General features: G+C 38.4%; 1 protein-coding gene and 1 pseudogene across 2 annotated transcripts in view; one reads left to right on the forward strand and one right to left on the reverse strand.

Annotated features, from left to right (window-relative positions):
• The window catches only part of TENT2 (terminal nucleotidyltransferase 2), a 66693-nt gene that overhangs the window by 40402 nt on the left and 4669 nt on the right, over positions 1 to 21622 (reverse strand). For both annotated transcript variants that reach the window (XM_066381689.1, XM_066381688.1), the window contains exons 2-6: positions 16394 to 16564; positions 16103 to 16192; positions 12487 to 12724; positions 604 to 718; positions 421 to 512 (exon numbers count right to left, since the gene is read on the reverse strand). In XM_066381689.1, the coding sequence (XP_066237786.1) occupies positions 421 to 512; positions 604 to 718; positions 12487 to 12724; positions 16103 to 16192; positions 16394 to 16527 (669 nt within the window). In that variant the 5' untranslated portion in view covers positions 16528 to 16564. The remainder of the gene's footprint in view (positions 1 to 420; positions 513 to 603; positions 719 to 12486; positions 12725 to 16102; positions 16193 to 16393; positions 16565 to 21622) is intronic.
• LOC136404458 (protein FAM210B, mitochondrial-like) lies at positions 17412 to 19002 on the forward strand (annotated as a pseudogene).

A 21622-nucleotide genomic window follows, 5' to 3' on the forward strand; every position in this document is an offset into this window, starting at 1 on the left:
TGCCTCAGGCGCTAGAGTGGCTCTGGTCGCAACATGGCGACGCCCAGGATGGGCAGAGCATTGCCCCCTGGTGGGCAGAGTGTCGCCCCCTGGTGGGCGTGCCGGGTGGATCCCGGTGGTCGGGCGCATGCAGGAGTCTGTCTGACTGTCTCTCCCTGTTTCCAGCTTCAGAAAAATGAAAAAAATGAAAAAAAAAAATTAAAAATAAAAAAATAAAAATAATGTCAAAACAAGTTAATACTAAAATTTCTGTTACGTTTATTGTTTAAACCCCCTCAAAGAAAACAAAGTATTTCTTGGCTTTCCTTGAATTACTATAAACAAAAAATAAAAAGAAGTAAAACAAGTTATTTTCCTCAATGATTTTTATATAAAACATATTAAATGATTTAACATGAGAATAAATGTTTCATTACTTACTGGTTCCTCTTTAACAACTAGACATAAATCACCATCACTGCTTCGGGTTCCAAATCCATTTAAAGAGGATCCAACCAAAAAGAGTCTGCTTTCTACAGAAACAGAAGAGAATTATAAGGTATTATTTATAATTTAGAACAGAAATTCATATACATAATAGGCATGAAAAACAGGGCAACATACGTGGAAATAACAGCTGAATTTCCCTCTGCAACTGTGTTCGACAGAGTTCTTTCTTCTTTAAATCACTTACTTGTTGCTGACATGCTTCAAATAACTCCAGTATCTGCTGACTCAACTTGAATCCACCACAAAAAAAGTAAAAATTTTGTTCAGAAATGAAATTACGATAGTGAGAAGTGTAAAACAATACTACCAACAGCATTTTAAAAATACATTTATTTTCTCAACACTTTCTAATCAAAACTGTTACTCAACTAACAATAGTTACTTAGTAACTGAAATAGTTATTAACTTTTACAAAGTAAAGTACCACTCAAGTCACAGAAAACTATAGTCACAAATAATTCATAGTAAATATAATCCACAGGTCAGCAGACTTCAACCTTCTGTTGCTGTTTTGTACAGCACGTGAGCTAAAAATGGTTTTCATATCTTTAAAAGTTATAACAGTCTGACCTGTTGTGGTGTAGTGGATAAAATGTTGACCCTAAATGCTGAGGTCACTGGTTTGAAACCCCCAGCTTACCTGGTCAAGGCACATACAAGAAGTTACTTTGAGTTGATGCTTCCCGCTCCCCACCCTTCTCTGCCACCCTTCCTCCCCCCCCCTCTAAAATCAATAAATAAAATCATTAATTTTTTTTATTTAAATTATAAGAATAAATAGATGTGACAAAAAGCGTAAGTGGCAAAATCTAAAATATTTACCATCTGCCCCTTTAAAGAAGAAGTTTGCCCAACCCCTGGTATTCATATCAGAAATACCAAATACAACAGACTTTACATGAAAAGTCCTGGGTCATCTATGCACATGCAAACCACTCCCTTCCCCATTCTTAAAATAATGCCCTGAATCCTGATGTATTGTCATCTGCAGACAGATCTCCCTGTTTATCTACCTATCTGGTTCACACTTTCCCCTACAACTCAACTGTTGCCATCACCACAGGTGATTTCCATATCTATAATGAGCTACATACAACTTATTTCCACTGTTTCTGAACTTCTTTTATTCCAGTATTTTTCATCAGCATTACACTCCCATAGTCACAACATCGTCTTTGTAATAAAACAGAACTTCTCTGGCTCTGGAATTTTAAATTCCATTATACTATCTTGGCCTCAATCTCTTGTCCAGTTCTTACTTTCTTAGCCCCTCATACTTGCTCTAGAACCACAAAGACCTGGACTCCCTTGAATTCTCTCTTTCCTCCCAATCCATCAGCACCTGAACAACACAATTTCTGTCCCTATTAAATCTATATACCCCATAATGCATTCCTTGAGCCACTCTTTTATCATTTCTTAAAAACATTATTCTCTTGTCATAGTCTAACATCTGTCCTGCAAAATCTTACTCTTAGGTCAATACAATCACCTTCTCTGCTTTTATATCCAAGATGCTAAGAGATAAAACTGAAAAAAATTAAAAATCCCAGAACTGGCATCTTTTAAATTTATAGTTTAAGGACTAGCCTAACGTTGGAATCACTCAGCAATTACTTCAATGCTTCTGGATATTGTGCTCATTTCTCATCATCACCGTTCCAAAATCTTTACTACTTTCCTCAAACTCCCTATACATATCTCACTTTCTTTAGTACATAACTTCATATTAAAGTTTACTAAGAAAATTGAGGATACCAGATATGATATACCTCAGCTTCCTATCCACAAATTAACATACCTGAATGAAATGTCATCTCTTTACCTCTCCTGTCAAACACTGTGAGACAAACAGTCCTCTTAACCCTGTTCAAAGCTAATCCCTCCACCAATACTTTTGTTTCCAAGCTTTAAGATTACCTCCATGACACAAATACCTCCATCAGTTTTTCAATCTGTCATTTTCAGCCTTTCTCTTTCTAGGCATTCCCCAGAGTTCATGACAAGGCATAAGTTTCACCCATCATTTAAAGCATCTTCTTTTACCATGTTTAGAATACTCATTTTAAAAAGGCAGAGGCAGTCTGGGCAACTTGGCAATGAAAGAGATATAATTTTTTTAATATTCCTGAACACTCCCCCCAAAAAACACAGCAACTAGGAGAATAAAGCAAACAGATCATACCAAAACAAAACAAACAAAAAATGGCCAACAATATTTAACACAATTAATTGACTATTACTCATTAAAATGAATATATGAGGAGTTAAGACCAAACACCAATTGTAGTAAGACCCACATGGTATCAGAAACATTAAGAATAGAGGGATTTTAGACAGCCATAAAGCCAAAACATCAAGAAATCAAATTGCCTATAGGTACTACTTCCCACTCCCTTCCTTAAATTGAGGGGTTCAATTTGGTGTCCAACAGCAACCAAAACTGAGGGGGAGTTTCACAGGCTACCATCCACAGGCAAACACAAGAGAATCACAGAAAGATCAGAAACCTCAAAACTAAGTGAAGCATCTCAGTACCCAGAGTAGAAACTGCCAGGAGGAGAAATCTAAACTAAGCAGTCCAAAGCCATTAGAAATCTAAACTAAGCAGTTCATGGTGGGCGGTAGCAGAGCAACCAAACTGCACCGCGATTGGCCCACCATGAAAGCTGGAATGCCCACTAGTGGGCAGGAGGGACCAGGTTGACCAGCACTGCAAAAGTGGGTGGTTTTTATAAAAAGGTGGGCCAATCGCGGCGTCTTTGAATTTTGAGATGAGTTTTGGCTGAGGCTTTCTTGGTACTGATTATAAAATAAAAAGATGATTATGAATGATTATTCAAGATTTCTTGTGTAATATTTAATTTTTGAAAAGGAGCAAATTTTTTGGAGTCTCTTAGTACCCTTGGAGGAGTATTTTGTAGACAGTTATCTTACAGATTTCTCACAGGCTTTATCTTAATATATATATTTTAATTATAGTATTTCATTTTATTTAGAAACAAAGAACAAATAGAAAAGAGGGATTAAATATATATAAAGCATTAGCTCACTGAATTTCAATACTTAAGCTACGTTTATACCCACATCTCCTGCCAATCTTCCAGTTTAGTGAGATACATGTAACAAAAATTTAATCTATTTAAGATGTAAAATGTGATGATGTTTGGTGTGTATATATATATATATACACACATTGTGTAATTACCATAATCAAGCTAATTAACATGTTTATCACCTCATATAGTTACCATATTTTTTGTGGCAAGAACACTTGAGATCTACTCTTGGCAAATTTTACATATACAATGCGTTATTATTAGCTCTAGTCACTGCCTATATATTACATCTTGAGAACTTATTCACTTTATAACTGTTTCTATTTTGTTTGTTAGTTTATTTTGTTCATCCTCAATTTATTTCGATCAATCTTGGATCTGGCTCTCTTCTCTCCCTGGACAATCATATCCATACTCTTGGCTTCAATTACCACCTATATGCTGATGCTTACTAAAGTGTACATTTCTAGTCAATACCTTGTCCCTGAATTCCAGATCTGTATATATTAAATTACCACCTCTAAATACCCAATTTGATATTTCAAATGCACTTTAAATGCAACATGTCCACAAAACTCATGAGGCCCCTGATCATCCTCCAACTCCTTTTAAAACACACACACACACCCTTATTCCTCTTCCATTTTATTGGTTCTCAACCAGGGGCAATTCTGTACACCAGGGGACATTTGACAATGTCTGCAGACATTTTTGGTTGTCATAACTGGGAATTAGTGGCATCTAATGAACTGAAGCTAGGAATAGCCACATACCTAGGTCCAAAATTTCAACAGCACAAAGGTTTAGACAACCTAATTATCTAGCATCAAATCCCATCAGTTTCATTTCCCAAATATAGCTTAAATCCCTCAATTTCTCTTCATCTTAACTACTAGGACTTCCCACCTTTCAGGTGGGAAGAACCGCTGCTTTAGAGAGAAGGAACAGCATGTTTGAAGGTCCTAATGTAGAAAGAAGAACAAAATATGCAAAGAACTGAGAAAGACCAAGAAGGCTACAGTTTGGTTGATTAAGAGAAAATGACTGGGCCCTGGCCGGTTGGCTCAGCGGTAGAGCGTCGGCCTAGCGTGCGGAGGACCCGAGTTCAATTCCCGGCCAGGGCACACAGGAGAAGCACCCATTTGCTTCTCCACCCCTCCGCCGCGCTTTCCTCTCTGTCTCTCTCTTCCCCTCCCGCAGCCGAGGCTCCATTGGAGCAAAGATGGCCCGGGCGCTGGGGATGGCACTGTGGCCTCTGCCTCAGGCGCTAGAGTGGCTCTGGAAGCAACATGGGACGCCCAGGATGGACAGAGCATCGCCCCCTGGTGGGCGTGCCGGGTGGATCCCGGTTGGGCGCATGCGGGAGTCTGTCTGACTGTCTCTCCCTGTTTCCAGCTTCAGAAAAATGAAAAAAAAAAAAAAAAAAGAGAAAATGACTGAAGTGTGGTAGAAGTTGAGAGAGGGGCAGATCATGCAAGGACTTGGATGTCCTTTTGGTCTTTAGCTTAAGTACAGTGGTGAATTTTTTTAAGCAGGAAAGAGAAATGAATTAAAATTACTCTGACTTCACTGTATGAAGTTGAGCAAGTGTGGTTGTAATGTAGGGAAGTTATTGTAAGCCATCGGAAATACGTATTTTATTTAAAAATGTATTGTGTAATAAATATGTATTTTCCGATGGCTTTAGGCGACCCCTGTATTTTGGTCGTTCGACCCCCGCCGGGGTCGCGACCCACAGGTTGAGAACCGCTGCTCTAAAGCATTCTCTCCACCCCCACCACTCTTTCACTAGTTACACCTATTACTCTTTGGATTTCAGCTCAAATACTACCTCCTTTCCCATCCCTCAGCACTCTGTAATTTTCCTTCATAGCACTTATACACATATAAAAAATAATTGTCATCTCTACTGTCGTTTTTTAATGAATTTCCCTCTCACTACACTGGATGTACATGGTAAAGAGATCACATATATTTAGCACAAATTTATGTCATAAAGCTAGCACTCAGAAATATTTGTTGGTACTAAATAAATATAGAACCTAATCTACTCCAAGAGTTTCAACTATCACCTTTATTGTAGGCAACTTCAGAATTCGTATCTCTGTCCCTGACCTTGCTTCTGAAATATATACTGCCAGTTCAGCTATAACACATTTTTATGCAATACCAATTAGCTTACAGACAATTGGTAAATAGGATGGTATCAACTTAACATGTCAGTGGGTTGATTTGAATGTGGAACTGAAATTATGGAATTATAACCTTCAAAAGAAAGAAAAAAAGCCTTCAGAGCTTTACTACACAGGCAGGAGTCCTTATAGATCTAAGACACCTAAAAAGAAGCATCCGTACCCAGGATTCCCAACCAATAAAGCATCCCCCAGCCTCACACAACTCTCTGCTGGTATATTTCCTTTTGTGTCTACCTCAACAAGCCTCACTGACTCAGAGCTCCATTTCTAACTGCCTTAACTTAGTGCCTACACCAACCCAATCTCAACTCTATTCTGTATATTTTAATACCCTGTGTAGCAGCATCCAGCCATGCTAAGCCATTTACCTGATCTGTCCATCTTGTTAGTGTTGAGTTACAAAATTATTTAGTCTGCTCCAGCCTTACTTTCCCACAGGCCTATATACTCTTAGTGTACAATTTACAGAACGAGGTTTTTCAAGGGCACAAATATTATATCAGATTTTCCAAAAGTTTCAAATAGCTTTTGACTAGTTCCTCAATTAGCTTACGTACACCAAATCTAGGTTCCTTATGATAGTCCAGAATCATCTTAAAGTTAGTGATGTCTCCCTCTCTCTCGCCTTCGTTCAATACATTCTATCAGTTTTCCTTATGCATGGTATCTCATGTCTTTTCCATTAGCCACAACTGAAAACTTCAGCACCTCTCATCTGAATAAATTTAATAGCCTTCAAGGTAATTATCCATCTTCCAGGCTTTCCTATTTCAAACCAAACTCCAATATCTTCCACCAAAAATCTTACTGTGCTATATTCCTCTACTTGAAAACCTTCAATGGCATTGCACGGTGAATCAAGGCTCCAAACTAGTGCTCCACTTTCATTACACACCAAATCTCCCATTCAGTTTACTCTGTTGCAGAGATAAACAGAGGTAAACCATACCAACCATTAAGCACACACTGCTGGGTAAGACTATCAGTAAATATCAGCTATTACTGTCATAGATTACCTGGTATTAAATACAATCAGTTCGCGTCGGCCTAGCGTGCGGAGGACCCGGGTTCGATTCCCGGCCAGGGCACACAGGAGAAGCGCCCATTTGCTTCTCCACACCTCCGCCGTGCTTTCCTCTCTGTTTCTCTCTTCCCCTCCCGCAGCCAAGGCTCCACTGGAGCAAAGATGGCCCGGGCGCTGGGGGATGGCTCTGTGGCCTCTGCCTCAGGCGCTAGAGTGGCTCTGGTCGCAACATGGCGACGCCCAGAATGGGCAGAGCATTGCCCCCTGGTGGGCAGAGCGTCGCCCCATGGTGGGCGTGCCGGGTGGATCCCGGTCGGGCGCATGCGGGAGTCTGTCTGACTGTCTCTCCCTGTTTCCAGCTTCAGAAAAATGAAAAAAAAAAAAAAAAAATTAAAAAATTAAATACAATCAGTTCTAAGAATGTTACCTCCCTATCCTTGATTTAAGCATCTTATGTCCCTTCTTTTTGTATTATTAGAGACAAGGGTCGAATCTTGGTTGTGTCACTTACTAGCTGTGACCTTGACAAGTTATTTCGTATTCGGAGTCTCAGTAAAATTAGGATAATATCCATGTTTGGGGTGGGGAGGGGAGCATTGGAAAGACTAAATGACAAAGCATACATAGAATGCCTAAAAAAAAAACAGACATCAATAAATGTTAGTTTTCTTAAAAATGTTCACTTAGGCCCAGGCCAAGTGGCTCAGTGGACAGAGCACAAGCCCAGCGTACAGACGTCCCAGGTTTGATCACCGGTCAGGGCACACAGAAGAAGCAAGCATCTGTTTCTCCTCCTTTCCCTCTCCCTCTTCTTTCTCTCTTCTCTCACAGCCAGTGGCTCGGTTGATTTGAGCATCTGCCCCAGACAAGGGTTACTGGGTATACCCCAGTCAGGGGACATGTGGGAGTCTATCTCCCCTCCTCTCACTTTAAAAAAAAAGCGTTCACTTAAATATATAATTAGCACAAAACTAATTGCTTGCCTTCTTTCTCCCACAAATAAGCAGTACAGAGTAATACTCAAAGAAATTAGTTTAACAGAAAAAATGTATCTTTATCCCTTTGATATAAACGCTTATCTTAAAAGCATAAAATTTAAGAGAATCTTTTCCTATTCTACTAAGCAAAGAAAAAGTTACTGATATGGAAACATACTTTACTTGATCTTAACTGAGTAAAGTGAATTATGTTATTAAATTTATTGAGACTCAACATATACCTAGTTCATATGTAGAACTAGTAATTTAGTTAGTTCTAATAGTTAACTGTTATACAGTATGTCTATAAAGTCATGGTGCACTTTTGACCGGTCACAGGAAAGCAACAAAAGACAAGAGAAATGTGAAATCTGCACCAAATAAAAGGAAAACTAGCCCTGGCCGGTTGGCTCAGTGGTAGGGCGTCGGCCTGGCGTGCAGGTGTCCCGGGTTCAATTCCCAGCCAGGGCACACAGGAGAAGCGCCCATCTGCTTCTCTACCCCTCCCCCTCTCCTTCATCTCTGTCTCTCTTCCCCTTTCACAGTCAAGGCTCCATTGAAGCAAAGTTGGCCCAGGCGCTGAGGATGGCTCTGTGGCCTCTGCCTCAGGCACTAGAATGGTTCTGGTTGCAACAGAGCATCGACCCTGGTGGGCGTGCCGGGTGGAGCCCGGTGGTCGGGCGCATGCGGGAGTCTGTCTGACTGCCTCCCCGTTTCCAACTTCAGAAAAATACAAAAAAAACAAAACAAAACAAAAAAAACTTTCCCAGTTTCATACCTATTCAGTGCAGTTCGATGTGGGCTCACACACAGATTTTTTAGGGCTCCTTAGGTAGCTATCCTGTATAGCCTCTACAGACTCGTCACTGACTGATGGCCTACCAGAACGGGGTTTCTCCACCAAACTGCCAGTTTCCTTCAACTGCTTATCCCATCAAGTAATGTTATTCCTATGTGGTGGTGCTTCGTTATAAATGCGCCAATATTCACGTTGCACTTTGGTCACGGATTCAAGTTTAGCAAGCCACAGAACACACTGAGCTTTCCTCTGTGCCGTCCACATCTCAACTAGCATGGCTGTGGGCTGCTCCGCTATATACAGTGTTACGTCATCATCTGCACATGCTGCCACAACATCCTACAGAAAGCTGGGAGGGTTTTTCTTTTATTTGGTGCAGATTTCACATTTCTGTTGTCTTTTGTTGCTTTCCTGTGACTCATCAAAAGTGCACCATGACTTTACAGACACACTGTATAAATACATGCAAAATACAGAGCTACAATACTATGGATAATAAATTCCATAAAAATGAGTCTAACTGCAAACTCATAATTAAAATTCCTTATATAATAAAAAAATGTTTACATATTCATTCAAAAAATTGGTCTGATTTCATTTATATCACAGGCTTCCACATTATAGCACTACAAGAGTTTCTTATTTAGAATGAGAAACAGAGGAAGGAAAAGGAGGCAGAGGAAGAAATGGTACCAAAACATCCCAAATTAGTCTTTTCCCATTTTTCTTTGCTTTTTCCTTCCTCCAATTGGTTTAGCCTAATTGTCTTTCCTATTTCATAGTAAGAAAAGAATGAGTCCTTTTTAATAAATAGTGCTGCAACAACTGAACAGCAAAAGAATAAAGCTGGCCCCCTACCCTACTTCATATCATATAAAAAATTAACTCAAAATGGATCAAAGACCTAAATCTAAAAGCTGAAACTATAAAACTCTTAGAATAATACATAGGAATCAATCTTTGTGACTCTGGATTAGACAATGGTTTCTTAGACACAATCCTGAAAGCTTAAGCTGCCAAAGAAAAACAGATAAACTGGATTTCATCAAAATGAAATGCTTTTGTGCTTCAAAGGACACCATCAAGAAAGTAAAAAAGAAAAAACGCAGAATGGGTGAATACATCTCCAAATGCCGTATCTAATAAGGGTCTAATACTGTATTCAGAATATATAAAGAATCCTTAAAACACAACAGTAAAAATAACCACCCAGTTAAAAAATGGGCAAAGTATCTGAATAGGCAGTTCTCCAAAGAAGATACACAAATGGCCAACAAGCAACTAAAAAGATGATCAACATCATTAGTCATTAGGAAATGCAAATCAAAATTCCAATGAGATACCACCCACTTGAATAGCTATAATCAAGGACAGAAAACAAAGTTTTGGCAAGAACGTGGAGAAACTGGAATGCTCATACACTGCTAGAGGGACTATAAAGAAGTACAACGTCTTTAGAAAACACTTTGTGGTCCTGGCCTGGCAGCTCAATTGGTTAGAGTGCTGTCCTGTTAAGACAAGTTTGCAGATTTGGGCCCAACAGGGCACAAATCAGCCAATGAGTGCATAAATAAATAAAACAACAAATAGATGTTTCTTTCTCTCCCTCTCTCCTCCTCCTCTAAAAATCAATCACTTTGTGTCTGACCAGGCAGTGGCACAGTGAATAGAGCATTGGCCTGGGACAGGTTCAAAACCTCTAGGTCACAGGCTTGAGCAGAGGCTCACCAGTTTGAGCACAGGGTCACCAGCTTGAGGTAGGATCACAGACATGATCCCATGGTCACTGCTTGAGCCCAAAAGTTGCTGCCTTAAAGCCGAAGGTCCCTGTCTTGAGCTCAAGGTCGCTGGCTTAAGCAAGGGGTCACTTGCTCGGCTGGAGCTCCTCCCGCTCCCGCCAACCCCCATCAAGGCACATATGAGAAAGCAAACAATAAACTGAAGTGCTGCAATGAAGAATCGATGCTTCTCATCTCTTTCCCTTCCTATCTGTCTCTCTTGCTTTAAAACAAAAAAACCTCTGTCAGTTCCTTAAAAAGTTAGTTTCCTCATAACCCAGCAATTTTACTTCTAGGTATTTACCCAAGAGAAATGAAAATATGTCCACAAAAAACCTGTACACAGATGTTCATAGCAACATTACTCAAGATAGCTAAAAAGTAGAAACAACCCAAAAGTCTGTCAACTAAGGAATGCATAAACAAAATATGGTATATCTACAAAATGATATGTTATTGAGTAATAAAATAAAGAACTAATACATGCTATGACCTGGATGAACCTTGAAAACATGCTAAGTGAAAGTAGGAAGACCATTTATTGTATGACTCCATTACACAGAATGCACAGAACAGGCAAATCCAGAGATAAAAAAATTGACTTGTTATTGCCAGGAGGTAAGGGGGAAGAATGGGGAAGGGACTGCTACTAGGTACATGATTTCTTTTAGGGGTGATTAAAATGTACTGGAATTAGATAATGGTGATGGTTTCACAACTTTGTGACCATTTTTCTTCATAGTAAGAAAAGAATGAGTCCTTTTTAATAAATAGTGCTGCAACAACTGAACAGCAAAAGAATCAAGTTGGCCCCCTACCCTACTTCATATCATATAAAAAAATTAACTCAAAATGGATCAAAGACCTAAATCTAAGAGCTGAAACTATAAAACTCGTAGAATAACACATATGCATCAATCTTTGTGACTCTGGATTAGACAATATACACTTTAAACGAGTGTATTTTATCTCAATTAAAGAAAAAAAGAATGAATAAAAGCAGCACAACTAAGGAATGAAGCGAGTGTTCCTTTTCTGACCCAACATTTTCTGTACACATGCTCCAAACCTACGCCAGTTGCTGGGAACTCAAGATGAATAATACAAAGTCACTACACTCTCTTCAAATCCATTCTCCTTAGCATACAAATATCATATTTCTCAAGAGTGAAACAGCTTTGAAAATGCAAAGAGTAAATATAAGCCACAGACAACCCCAAGAGAATGCAGATATTTATATTATAAACGCTTCTAAATTACCTTAGAATTTTTTATTTTTAGTTTTACTAAATATGGGAGATGATAAGAATGTTAACTCATCCTACAATGCTGATAATGTCATTTTCCATGAAATATTATTTAAATAGCTTCACTTCGCCTAACCAGGCAGTGGTGCAGTGGATAGAGCATCGGATTGGGATGTGGAGGACCCAGGTTTGAGAGCCCAAGGTCACCAGCTTGAGTGCGGGCTCATCTGGTTTGAGCAAAGCTCACCAGCTTGAACCAAGGTCGCTGGCTTGAGCAAGGGGTTGCTCGGTCTGCTGTAGCCCCACAGTCAAGGCACATGAGAAAGCAATCAATGAACAACTAAGGTGTCGCAACAAAAAGCTAATAATTGATGCTTCTCATCTCTCTCTGTTCCTGTCTGTCTGTCCCTATCTATCCCTCTCTCTGACTCTCTGTCTCTGTAAAAACAAAACAAAAAAATAAATAGCTTCACTTTATTTATTTGAAATATTTTTTACAAATAATGTTTTTGAAAAATCTTTCTTGATTTGAATGTATTATTTCATCGTAACTCCTGGATTCTCTATTTGTGACATACAAACACAAATATCCAAAAAGAAAATACTTTTTAACACTTTATTACACTATCCATATGAAAATTTATCTTCTATAATAAGCAATAACACAGTTCTCTAAACTAGCAAATAAGATTTTTATGAAACAGAGAATATCTCATTTCATAAAATGAGTTGTACTTCCATAAAAAAAAAAGCTAACAAAAACCAAAAATTCAAATTTTGACAGAAAACTGTATTGAATAATACTTTAAATAGTGCAAAAAAAGGCATATTCTATTCAATCCAAGACATGAGATATTTTTGATACTTTAATGTTATTTCTATTAACTTCCTAAAAGGTAAAACTTACATTATTATTACCTTATCTTTGGCCTCAGGCAGTGTGATTTCTCTAGGTTCTAAAATCGGTGTTTCTCGAAAAGGTAGAACACATCTGACTATATCTGGTACATAGTGTGTATGAAACAGTGGTGGCATTGAGTATCTTCTTTCACCTGATAAAGGCACTATGTGGTTAACTATAGTTGGCTCTTGGTGGGGTGAATGGAAACGTTGCCGTTTACCGTCAAGAGGAAGGTTTTTTTCATCGCTTAATCTCCTGAAAACAAACAATATATCTTATTAAATGTATAACTCCCTGAATACAAACAGAAAACAAGAATATACAAAAATGACAATACTGACTCAGCAAGGTCACATTATTAGCTCTATATAAATCTTAAACTATCCATTTTCAGCAAGAGATGACTTAGAAAAATAGAAAAAATGAATAGTAATAATGCATATTTTAAAAAACTACAAATATACATTATAATTAATCTCCTATTTTTGAACTACCCCAATGTTTCATCTCAGCAGTGAAAACTATGTAGGAAAATTTCTATTTAAAGAACCACTAACAACTAAAGATCCAAATCTAACACGAAGAGGATAAAACTAAGTAAATTGAGTGCTATACATAAAAAAAAAGGCTCTTCAGCCCATTTATCTTCTGTCTCATCAGTAAGAAAGATCAAATTAAGAGATACAATGGCCCCTCATCTATCGCGGGGGTTAGGTTCCAGAACCACCTCACCTCCACGATAGGTGAAAATCTGCAAAGTAGCGACCTTATATTTACTTTATTATTTATATATATTTTAAGACTATGGTCGCTGAGCCAGTCAGTGCCCAGGATACAGAGCACAATGCTTTGGTTGGTAGCCTTCCATCCATCAGCCAATAGTCTGCCATGTACGATCACACGTGGGCAAACTAGCTCAAGCAGAAGCGGCTGTAAGCTGCATTTTCCATATGCACGAGTCTTTGTCTACTCATCTGCTGTACACTAAGTATTTTGTTTCAATTTAATATTCTTTTAATATTTTTTATATTGTTTTCAATTTTTAGGCTAGAAAATACTTATTTTACTGCAAAAATAATTAAAATAATAAATATGTAAAAATACCTATAAACTGCAAAATCCTGCAATATAGGAAAAATCTGCAACATAAAATTAGATTTATACAACTTAAAAATCAGCAATACAATGAGACCACGAAGAGTGGTCTCAGCAATATGGCTAGGGATGACTGTAGTTATCTTTCAAAAAAAAACTATAAAACATTTTTATAACTTTGATCATTTTATAGTATTAGACAACTAAGAAAATTTGAAAATGAACTACATTTCAGATTATAGTATATTACTGTTAAATCTCTTGGACATGATCCATGTACTTTTGGTTATTTAGGAGAATATCCTTGTTTTAGGGAGGAATGCCATGGTATGTATTACGGGAAAGTGAAATGATATCAAAACTTACTTTCATATGGTTCAGAAAAATATTGGATAGGGAGAAAAAGAGGCAGAAAAAGCAATGTAGCAAAACTGATGAATTTAAGTTAATGTAATACAGGTATTAGTTCATTATTCTTTAAATTTTTTAGGAGGCTTAAAATTTTTCAAAATAAAGGGGATAATCATTAAAAAGTAATAATTAGTTGAAAAAAATTACTTCATTGATATATTAAGTTGTTCATGTAGGTAATACTTTATGCCAAGTCCTTTTAAGGCTCTAAAATTCTACTGGTCATAGATACCTCACGGTTTTTATTATAATACTCCTTTGGGATTATGCTGCTTTCTCTTTCCTTGTCAGACCCACAAAAAACTGGAACTCCAACACCTATTCACTAAAAGTGAACAGTACTAAAAACATAAGAAGTATACTTAATATTTTTTTAAACATTAAAAGTAATTTAGAGCTTTACATTTTTAATTTTTTCTTTTGAAAATACCAATTTTAGTTTTTAAGATATATATAACTATGAACTAATGGAATTTACTTTTATTCATGATTCACAAATTAGCTATTAAGGCAATTTCCAAAAATTTTAAATCTCAAAGTCAGTAATTTTAGCATCATTATATAGCTTTCCACAATGACAACTCTGAAGAACTCACAGTACTTCTAAGCATGACATCTAGAGCCAGATCACCTGGGTTCACACCATATTTATGCCAGATCTACTTGAATAGCTAACTGCTTAATCTCTGTATGCTTCAGCTTTTTCCTCAACAAAAGAGGGATAATAGTACCTACCTCATAAAGTGTTGTACAACTTAATCAAATTATTATTTGTAAAGTCCTCAGAACAATGCCTACTATATAATGTGATAAATAGTTCTTAGGTACTATTTTTTTTCACTGAACACAAAAATTATGAAATGTTTATATAGGCTTTAAATAGCAACATCTTTCAAATATTACCAAATCATATTTTTCAACAATCACCTCTAAAGCTCTACCATACTTATTATGTGAGACAATAATTTCTTTTAACCAAAACTGGTTAAAATTAATTGGCTCTTGATTTCTCTATAGAAATCTTTATATCATGTACAAATTCTCATTATTAACAATATTTATCATAAAATCTTACCTGTATAAAATTTAGATAAACCAAACAATTATAAACTTTACTAGAAAGAAGCTGTTATGGTCTGAATTATGTCCCCCTCAAAAGTCCTATGCTTAAGCCCTAACCACAGTATGTCAAAATGTGACTGTATTTGAACATAGGGCCTTTAAAGAAGTTAAAATGAAATCATAAAGGTGGGCCCTAATTCAATATAACTAATGTCCTTAGAAGGAGAGATGAGGGCACAGAAAACACACATGCAGGAATGACCATGTGAGGGCACAGAAAGAAGGCAGCATTTACAAGCCAAGGATAGAAGCCTCAGAATAAGCCAAACCCGCCAAAATTTTCATCTTGAAATTCTAGCCTCCATAATTAGGAGAAAATAAATTTCTGTTGTTTAAGCCACCCAGTTTGTTGTCTTCTGTTATGGTAGCCCTAGCATACAAGTACAGAAAGCCATCTGATTTAGTGAAAAAAATCTTAATTAAAAGTAGTTTTCTGCCTGACCAGGCAGTGGCGCAGTGGATAGAGTATCGGACTGGGATGTGGAGGACCCAGGTTTGAGACCCCGAGGTCGCCAGCTTGAGCACGAGCTCATCTGGGTTGAGCAAAGAAAGCTCACCAGCTCAGACCTAAGGTCGCTGAGCAAGGGGTCACTCCATCTGCTGAAGGCCCACGGTCAAGGCACATATGAGAAAGCAATCAATGAACAACTAAGGTGTTGCAATGAGAAACTGATGATTGATGCTTCTCATCTCTCTCCGTTCCTGTCTGTCTGTCCCTATCTATCCCTCTCTCTGACTCTCTGACCCTGTAAAAAAAAAAAAAAAAAGTAGTTTTCTGAAGAAATATTACTTTATTCCATCTAAAAATTATAATGGCAGAAATAAATCAACAAAGTATCCCTAAAATTCTTTAAATACTACATAGAAGTTTTAAAATTCTGTAACAGGACTGATCCCAGAAAAAAAATTTAGCACACAGTGTCCATACAATTTTAATAAAAACACACTGCTATACAATTCTAAGAAATGTATAATTTTCTTTTAAAATAATTAAAAAGTACTTACTTCCTTCCTCGAAATAATGGGGAAGTTGAAGTCTGTATTGGACTAATATTTCCATATGTCAACTGCTGTAATGACAGAGCTCTAGACAAGCTACCAAAAACAAAGAACAGGAGTAATAAACAGGAGTAAGAACAGGAGTAAATTTTTTACTTAAGAAAAAATATTTCACTGATCAAAAGAAAACAAGTCATGATATTTTCTCTAACTTCAAATGTTTCATATAAAAAGGGTTTGCATCAAATAGAAAACAAAATTTACAAGTTATATGGGCCAAAATATTACCATACTTACTCTGCATTCTGAAAGTTGAACTGTGCATCTATAAGCTGCTGGTGTGAATAAAGAGTTGGTGACAGAGCAAAGAAGTTATGTTGTTGATGGTTTGGAGTAAAAGGTGGGTGACCCAAAATTGAGTTTGGGAACATGCTCTTGTTCACTAAAAGTGAACATGTATTCTTCCACCTAGAATAGTTTTAAAAGACAAATTATTATAGTTCAAAGATATTGAACTCTTTGGTAACTAGTATCCACTATTTAAAACAATTAGTTACCAAGTTACAAATTTCATTTTTAAAAGTTTAATTAGACCTCTTCACCCTGGACATTTCACTCAGTGGATAGAGCATCGATCTAGAGTATGGATGTCCTGGGTTCAATTCCTGGGCAGGGCACACAAGAGAAGCGACTATCTGCTTCTCTCCCTCTCCCTCTTTCCTTTCTTTCTCTCTTCCCCTCCTGAAGCCAGTAGTTCAATTGTTTTGAGTGTTGGCCCCAGGTGCTGAGGATAGCTCAGTGGTCCAAGCGTAGGCCTCAGGTGCTAAGAATAGCTCAGATGATTCAAGTATCTGCCAGGTGGATCCTGGTTGGGACGCATGTGGGAGTCTGTCTCACTATCTTCCCTCCTCTCACTTAATAAACAAACAAACAAATAAATAAACATCTCTTAAATCATACTATAAGTAACAAAAAAATTACAAATAATGAATTTTAAATCTAGATTAATCAAAGGACAGTACTAAGTTTTGAGTTTTCTGATGAATCTTCCATAATAAATTTACCCTAATATCAATAAATCTTTTAGAAATCAAGTTGTTACTACACACTCTGTTAATAATAACAAAAACCTACCCAAAAGAAACATTTGATAACGCCCTACAGGTAATTATATTTATTCCTAATATAATTTATGTACTGGTATAAGCCATCATATGACAACCTGATTCCTATGACTAAGCTTAAAGATCTAATTAAACAAGGAAAGGAATTTGTATTGCCTAAAAACTTTATAAAATTGGCTTCCCCGCACACCATGGCCCGCCTGCTAGTGTTGCTGGGCCCCACGGGCAGGGTGGGCGCCCAGGTAGCGCCTCGCGCCTCCTGGCTCCTGAGTGCCGCTGCCCCTGTGCCCCGCCGTCCCCGTTCCTGCCGCTGCTCCGACCCGGACCAGACGCCCGGCTGCTGTGTGCGGCCCGCGGGAACTGCGGTAGCCGCCAAGACCCCAGCAAAACCGCTACAACAACAGGTAGCGGCGTCAGCAATGCCGAGGAGAAAAAGCAAAGCAAGGCGCAGCAGCTGAAGAAGGTGTTTCAAGAATACCGAGCCGTTGGCGTGTCTCTGCACACTGGAATCTCGTTGGTCTCCCTGGGCATGTTCTACACCAGAGGTCCCCAAACTACGGCCCACTGAGGCCATTTATCCAGCCCCCACCGCACTTCCAGAAGGAGCACCTCTTTCATTGGTGGTCAGTGAGAGGAGCACACAGTTCCCATTGAAATACTGGTCAGTTTGTTGATTTAAATTTACTTGTTCTTTATTTTAAATATTGTATTTGTTCCTGTTTTGTTTTTTTTACTTTAAAATAAGATATGTGCAGTGTGCATAGGGATTTGTTCATAGTTTTTTTTTATAGTCCGGCCCTCCAATGGTCTGAGGGACAGTGAACTGGCCCCCTGTGTAAAAAGTCTGGGGACCCCTGTTCTACACGGTCGTTTCCAGTGGTGTGGACATGTCTGCCATCCTGCTGAAGCTCGGATTTAAGGAGTCCCTGGTGCAGTCCAAAATGGCGGCTGGGACGAGCACCTTTGTGGTGGCCTACGCCATCCACAAGCTGTTCGCGCCAATGAGAATCAGCATTACCTTAGTGACCGTGACCTTGATTGTCAGATATTTCCGGAAAGTGGGATTTTTTAAACCTCCTGCAGCAAAGCCTTGATGAACGCTTCAATTCTGGGCCTGAAAACCTCTTTCTTTTAAATTATACATTTTGGATTGGTTTTAGGGTTGTAGGATTTTGTTTTGTTTTTGGTGGGTGGGGGCAGGGGTTACTTTCTGACCTCATGGTAACTTTTACTTTTGCAAGCAAAATTCACATGTTTGAGTAATTATGGGTTTTTTGTTTTATTTTGGTTTGTTTTTGTTTTTGCTTTATAAATTTTGTTAGTGCTATTCATCAGAGGGCTTCTGTACATTATCTAGAAAGCCAGCAAAACATCCCAGCGATTAGCTCATTGCCAATTTGAAGTTGGAACTGCCTTTCTGGATCTAAGTTCAGGGACATCCACACAGCTAAGCGAGACGCCGGATACCAGTGTGAGGTCATTCCTCCTGTGAACCAGACCAGCACTTGCATCTCGTCTAGTCTGGTCTTCATTTAAATCACTGGTCTCTGGGCTCCTAACCCCCTTCTATACCAGTCTCCCTACCTACCAGGTCCCTAGTGATGCCTATGCAAAACAAGCTGACAGTGACTCCTACAGGTTTAAGGGCTTCAATCTTAAACTTTGATTGTTTGGAGTAATGGGAGTGAGTTGAAGGAGCAAGCAATAAAACAAATTATCACATCAAATAGCCATAGTCTCTTCTAAGCCCCAGCACCACTCCTGTGCCAGTGGTCAAACCAGAACAGCACTGGGGGGGGGGGGGGGGGGGGGTAAGAGAATCAAAGAACCGTTACGTTTGCTCACCAGCAAGATGTACAAACTGCTTGTATTTACCGTTTTTATGCAACTGGGAATAAAACGAATGGTCTATTTTAAAAATGTAAAAAAAAAAAAAAAAAAAACTTTATAAAATTGTGAGAATCCCTTCAAAATCTAAATAATTTATATAAAGGATTTCCATTCTTGAGAGTATGTTCCACAAGAATGGGGAAAACTTGTATACAAACCAATCAGAGCCATTCATTCAATGACCCAGGCAAAAGACTAGATATTTCTTCTTTTGCAATGACTAATCCCGAAAAGCTACAAATTTGCAAATAGTAGAGGAAGGTAACAAACTGAAAACAAGTATTAAGTGAAGTTTATAAAGTGAAACTAATCCAGACCCGGCAGGTTGACTCAGTGGTAGATCATTGGCCTGGCATATGGATATCTTGGGTTCAATTCCCAGTTACGGCACACAGGAGAAGCAACCATCTGCGCTTCTCCAACCCTCCTCCCCTTGCTTCTCTCTCTCTCTCTCTCTCTCTCACTTTCTCTCTCTCTTCTCTCCTCCTGCAGCCATGGCTCAATTAGAGCAAGTTGGTCACAGGAGCTGAGGATGGCTCCATGGCCTCCACCACAGTGCTAAAAAATGGCTCCCATTGCAATGGAGCAAGGGCCCCAGATGGGCAGAGCATCGCCCCCTACTGGGCTTGCCAAGTGGATCCTGGTCCGGGTGAATATCTCTTTGCCTTCCCTCCTCTCACTAAAAAAAAAATAAGGAAAAAAAATAATCCCCAACCCACCTTATCTATGAAATAACAGAGAAAGACACCCTATAACATAGTCACCAGAGTACCTATATAATATAGAAAGTTTTCCACCAAAGAAATGCTAAATCTTCTAGCAAGTACAATAAAGCCTACTATTGAATTGCCAACCCACGCACTCAGAGCTTCCAATTAGATTTCTAATAACTCTTTTAAAATAGACATGGGCCCTGGCTGGTTGGCTCAGTGGTAGAGCATCTGCTGGGTGTGTGAAAGTCCCAGGTTTGATTCCTGGTCAGGGCACACAGGAGAAGCGACCATCTGCTTCTCCACCCCTCCCCTTTCTCTTGTTCTCTCTGTCTCTCTCTCTCCCCCTCCTACATACAGTCAAGCAAGATGGCCCCAGGCTCCATGACTTTTGCCTCAGGCACTAGAAATAGCTTGGTTGCTGAGCAATGGTGTAAAGCCCCACATGGGCAGAGCACTGCCCCACAGGGGCTTGCTTGGTAGATCCTAGTCCGGGGGCATGTAGGAGTCTGTCTCTCTGCCATCCCTGCTCTCACTTAATTAAAAAAAAAATAAATAAATAGACATCATGAATTACTAGAAGAAATAATCTAAGAACAAAAAGAAACAATGCCAAAAACAAATTAAAACTAAAAACAAAACAAAAACTCCATAACTAATAAAATGTAATGCATGTACAGAACAAGAATGCTGTTTAAAAATAGAAAGCATTCTTGGAAATTACAAAACTGAAAGCATAAATCTCTAGCAGAAAATTAAAAGATAACACTGAGGAAATCTCTTAGAAGGAACAAAAAAGAAAAACTGATGAGAGCACAAGAGAAGCAGGACAACAGGAGAAAAAACAGAAGAGAATCAAACTGTGTTCGAACATAACAGAAGCTCAAAAAACAAGAGAAAAATATTACCAAATTAAAAAAAAAAAAAGAATTTCCAAGACTGAAGAACACCAATCTTTATATTTAGAGAACTCAATGAGTGCAAGCAGTTTTTAAAATAATGAATATCAAGGCATATTATGGTAAATTTTCAGAATATCTGGAAAAAGAAGCTTATAAAATATTACAGAGAAAAATGTTATAAACAAAGGACAAGTAATCAAAATGGCTTTAAAGTAACAGCAGAAACCACAAGACAATTAAGTCAATACCTTCAAGTTTCTGAAGGAAACACTCTCAAGTGTTTCTCTCAATTAATTCTATCTCCAGCTATACTCTCAATGCAGGGGAGAATGAAAACGTTTTTAGTCATGTAAGGTATCAAAACAGAAAAATAAAACTTGGGATCTAGGAAAAGGAAGATCCAGCACAAAGCAGAGACATAGTGAATTCTCCAGGAAGATGGTGAAGGGAAGCTAACTTAGAGCAAGAGGGCATAGGGCATCAAGAAGATACCCAAGAAGAGCCTGACCTGTGGTGGCGCAGTGGATAAAGCGTCGACCTGGAAATGCTGAGGTCGCCGGTTCGAAACCCTGGGCTTGCCTGGTCAAGGCACATATGGAAGTTGATGTTTCCAGCTCCTCCCCCCTTCTTTCTCTCTGTCTCTCCTCTCTCTCTGTCTCTCCCTCTCCTCTCTAAAATGAATAAATAAAAAAAAAAGAAAAAAATTAAAAAAAAAAAAAGAAGATACCCAAGAAGAAAAGAAGTTAACTATGTATTTGACCACTGAGCACAGTTCTACTGACAGAGCAGCAATAAGGAACAGAAAATCACCAAGTTAAAAAGAAATTACTCTACAGAAAAAACACAAGGGTCATATAAAAAAAGTACATACAATCCTACTTGGTTCCTACAGTAACACAA

The sequence above is a fragment of the Saccopteryx leptura genome, chromosome 4, assembly GCF_036850995.1.
Source record: "Saccopteryx leptura isolate mSacLep1 chromosome 4, mSacLep1_pri_phased_curated, whole genome shotgun sequence".
Classification (NCBI taxonomy): Eukaryota; Metazoa; Chordata; class Mammalia; order Chiroptera; family Emballonuridae; genus Saccopteryx; species Saccopteryx leptura.